Raw genomic sequence first — 4,131 nt, forward strand, 5'->3', positions numbered from 1 at the left:
GCCTTACTCTTCACGAAAGAAAGAATCACTCTTCCGGCATCTCTCGTCCGATATCGTGATCCTTCCGATGCACCGTATGCATAAGAGGAAACTCCTTCCCAGACGGTGACGACGAAGACGAAGACGAAAACGACAAGAGACAACGCCCGAAGCGTCTCTCTTCTGAAAATCTAACGAGACCGATGTGTGTCGGGTGAAAACTCGACGAGTTCATTTCCCCATAACGCCAACGTTCACGCGGGAGTATCGCATATATTACGGGAATATATCGATGGACACATACTCGAGCCACACAGTGTGCACCTATTTCCATTGTCCAGAAGAGAGTTGTTAAAGAGACACTCGGAGACGTCTGTCTTGACCGATTAGCGAAACTGTGTTCCTTATCGAGTGCGGTTAAGATATTCGGTCTGATTATGAGTTCTTGGATGAACTGTCCGTCCTCTTTGCTGCTGTTGCTGTTAGGCTTGAGCCTGCACAGCGCGTGCATCACGCGAGCGAACGTTGCCGGTCAGCACGGTAGTCAAGACGGTGGTCACGAGTCTTTAATGGTGGAGACTACTAGTGGGCTGATGCGCGGTTTCTCTCGCACGGTGCTCGATCGTGAGGTTCATGTGTTCTACGGAGTGCCATTCGCGAAACCTCCCGTTGGGCCTTTGCGATTTCGCAAGCCGCTGCCGATCGAGCCCTGGCACGGGATTTTGAACGCTACCACCTTGCCCAATAGCTGCTATCAAGAGCGCTACGAGTACTTTCCAGGCTTTGAGGGTGAGGAGATGTGGAATCCTAATACCAACATCTCCGAGGACTGTCTCTACCTCAACATTTGGGTACCGCAGAAGTTGCGTCTACGTCACAAGGAGTCGCCAGACAACGTTGGTAATAACGGTATGGCGATATTGGTTTGGGTTTATGGCGGCGGCTTCATGAGCGGCACCGCCACCCTGGACGTCTACGATGCCGACATTATGGCGGCGGCCAGTAATGCGATCATCGCTTCGATACAGTATCGTGTCGGAGCTTTTGGCTTTCTGTATCTCAATCAGCACTTTGTCAATAGCGAAGAGGCGCCAGGTAACATGGGCCTCTGGGACCAGGCCTTGGCTCTTAAGTGGCTCCGTGAAAATGCGCGCGTCTTCGGCGGCGATCCCGACTTGATTACGATCTTTGGCGAGTCTGCGGGTGGTAGTTCAGTGTCCTTGCATCTCATCTCGCCGGTCACGCAAGGTCTAGTGCGTCGAGGTATCCTTCAGAGTGGCACCCTCAACGCCCCATGGAGTTACATGACCGGCGAAAAGGCAAACGAGGTGGCTCGTGTGCTGGTAGATGATTGCGGATGCAATTCGACAATGCTGCAAGAAAACCCAGCACGTGTTATGGCCTGCATGAGATCGGTGGACGCGAAAACTCTCTCCGTGCAGCAGTGGAATAGTTATGGGGGCATTCTCGACTTCCCGTCAGCGCCCACCATCGACGGGGTTTTTCTGCCTAAGGATCCATTGGACTTGGTCAAAGAGGCGGATTTCAAAAACACCGAGATCCTGATTGGAAATAACGAGAACGAAGGTAGGAAACACTGGCGATGCGACACAATGCCGCGACGTGTGCGAGAGTGTTGTTTCACGGGGGAATTATTACCGACGTTGTTTACGATCGGCTGTGCCAACGGTTAAAGCCAAAAGCTATGTGGCCGATTTTCTGAATGAGAATATGTGTTTTCTCTGTTCGGAGATTATGTTCTTCGGGCAGTTCCGGCAACGGAATGGCCATGGTATTTTCTGGTTGCGATTATTTTAGTACATGTACAGTGGATAAGAATTCAACTTTACTGCAATTTGCTATAACTTACAATCAGTTTAGTGTGAAATGTGAACTGAAAATATAGAGATTTATATATTATATTAAAGCTTTTCTTAAATATACCTTTTTATTCCATTTGTCTTTTTAATGCTATTTTTCAGACTACAGAAAAAATATTTTTGTAAATATGTAAATTACATGCATGAGCAGGACATTATATTATAATTATATACTAAATTTTTATCGATATATTTGACATATTTGATTCTTTGATTTTTAAATTAATAGACAATTGTCGAAAATAGAAACTCGGATGATTTCTCGAATTAAAGTAATCAGTTTAGTTAAAATTTAATGCGGAAGTGTATATTAAATTATTATTACATCGTCGATTTAGCGTTTATACAGATGTTAATTTTTAAATATTGATGTTATATAAAGGTCATTAAACGTAATCTTTAATCTCAGCAATTTTCGTTAATTGTATCTCACGTTATAGTTAGCTAACTATTCTATTCTTTGTGCATTATGCATGTTATGCACAAGTGTGCTCGCGATTTAATTACTGTACGATTATATAATTCTATTTCACTTTCTACGTGCGTATTTCTTACGATAATTCTCAAATCGTAAAATAGGGACAGAAAAGAGAATAAGATGCAAGAATTGCAGAATTATGAATGGAATTTAATTACCTCCATCTTTGCAGTATTAATCGTCTACGTCTATGCTGTTGATGTAGTCAACAAAGTTCTAACATTTAGAAGCACCATTTTTTTATTCAATGATATCAATAATCAAACTAGGTTACTCCAGATAGAGCTGCATAATGATAAAGACCTGTTTACGTCGCAACCAACCGCTTATGTAGTTCTGGCGTATATCGATTAAATGACCAATAGTGAAACGACATGTATGTAGCCCCTCCAACTTTACTCGTATCTGTTTCTCTCGTTGATGAGAGAATTATTGATATATTATCTTTAATTTCTACAATGTTCCACATGATGTTCTGTCCTCATATCAATGATATTTATTTAGCTTAAAGATTAAAAATCATTATATTCGTTATTACTCATGAGAATAATGTAGGTAGGTATAGTTTCGTATTAAAATTCAAATACGTGAATTTTATTTACAATTACATAAAAATTTATGTTTGATATTACTATATTAAAGTAGTATTTTAATTTAATATCAAACATTTGTGCAAGAATTTGAATCGTATTTTTCAACAATTTAAAATATTTTATGTTTTAAAGATACGCACGCAAAATGTTACACAAAAGTAAAGTCTTTTTTTGAAAAATTTTGAGATATATAAACACGTTACAGGTAGTATTATATGTGCTTCTGTGTGCGCGCACGCGTGCGTGCGTATGCGTGTGTACACTTTTTATCAGTTTATTTCATGAATCGGATATTAAAAGGATTAATAAATGTAGAGAACGTGTTTTTTAAATTGATTGTTTATTATGCCATCGTTTAAGCAATATTCTCGTAATTCAAACGGAAATTTATACAACGCTATCGTATATCCTTATTCTCGACACGCAAATGTTACTGTCAATTTATAATGACCATATTGCTTCCTACGCAGGATCGTTATCTTATGTTTGATTATCTAGGTATTCTCTGTTGCTGGTGCATCTATCGAGCATGCAAATGCCGCGATAATAAATCGTATTGTCTGTAGAAACCGCGTACACGCGTACACAGTGCGTGCGGAGTTTAATTCAAAATATAACCAAGCTTTCTCGCTAAATCGGTTAATCAAACTTTGGTATTGACAGCGAGCCACCACCGCACGCAATTCTACTTCCTTTTATTTATAGTTTCTCTAGAGAGAGGGAAGGAATGTAAGGGAAAGAGAGATATCGAGATTCTGTCTCGTTCGAATTGATTTCCGTGAATGGAGATAATTTTTAATTAATTAAAAATAGATCAGTAAAATAGATTAAATAGCGAGCGAAATAAAGATAAAGCATCAAAACTATTGCTAAAAGTGGATCGAATTTTGTACGTATCATAAAATTCGGGCAACAGGTTCCTAGTAACAGCGGATTGAGGATAGAATACGTCGAGGAATGTAATTTTTGCTGAGATTAGAGAGCTCGATCGTATGTACTGATATAAAAAAGTTAATTAAGATTGTGTGTGTGTGTGTGTGTGTGTGTGTGTGTGTGTGTGTGTGTGTGTGTGTGTGTGCGCGCGCGCGTGCGTGCGTGCGTGCGTGCGTGCGTGCGTGCGTGCGTCGTGCGTGGGTGGGTGCGTGCGTGCGTGCGCGCGCGCGTGTGAGAGAGAGAGAGAGAGAGAGAGAGAGAGAGAGAG

The 4,131-nt window shown here is 41.1% G+C and overlaps 1 protein-coding gene across 1 annotated transcript; it reads left to right on the forward strand.

Annotated features, from left to right (window-relative positions):
* The first annotated feature begins 416 nt into the window (after positions 1–416).
* Positions 417–1,673, forward strand: LOC105625151 (acetylcholinesterase-like). The gene has a single exon (XM_012206492.1). It carries the CDS (start codon positions 417–419, stop codon positions 1,671–1,673), a length of 1,257 nt encoding a protein of 418 aa, XP_012061882.1.
* The last annotated feature ends 2,458 nt before the right edge of the window (positions 1,674–4,131 follow it).

This window comes from Atta cephalotes (assembly GCF_000143395.1).
Source record: "Atta cephalotes unplaced genomic scaffold scaffold00144, whole genome shotgun sequence".
Classification (NCBI taxonomy): Eukaryota; Metazoa; Arthropoda; class Insecta; order Hymenoptera; family Formicidae; genus Atta; species Atta cephalotes.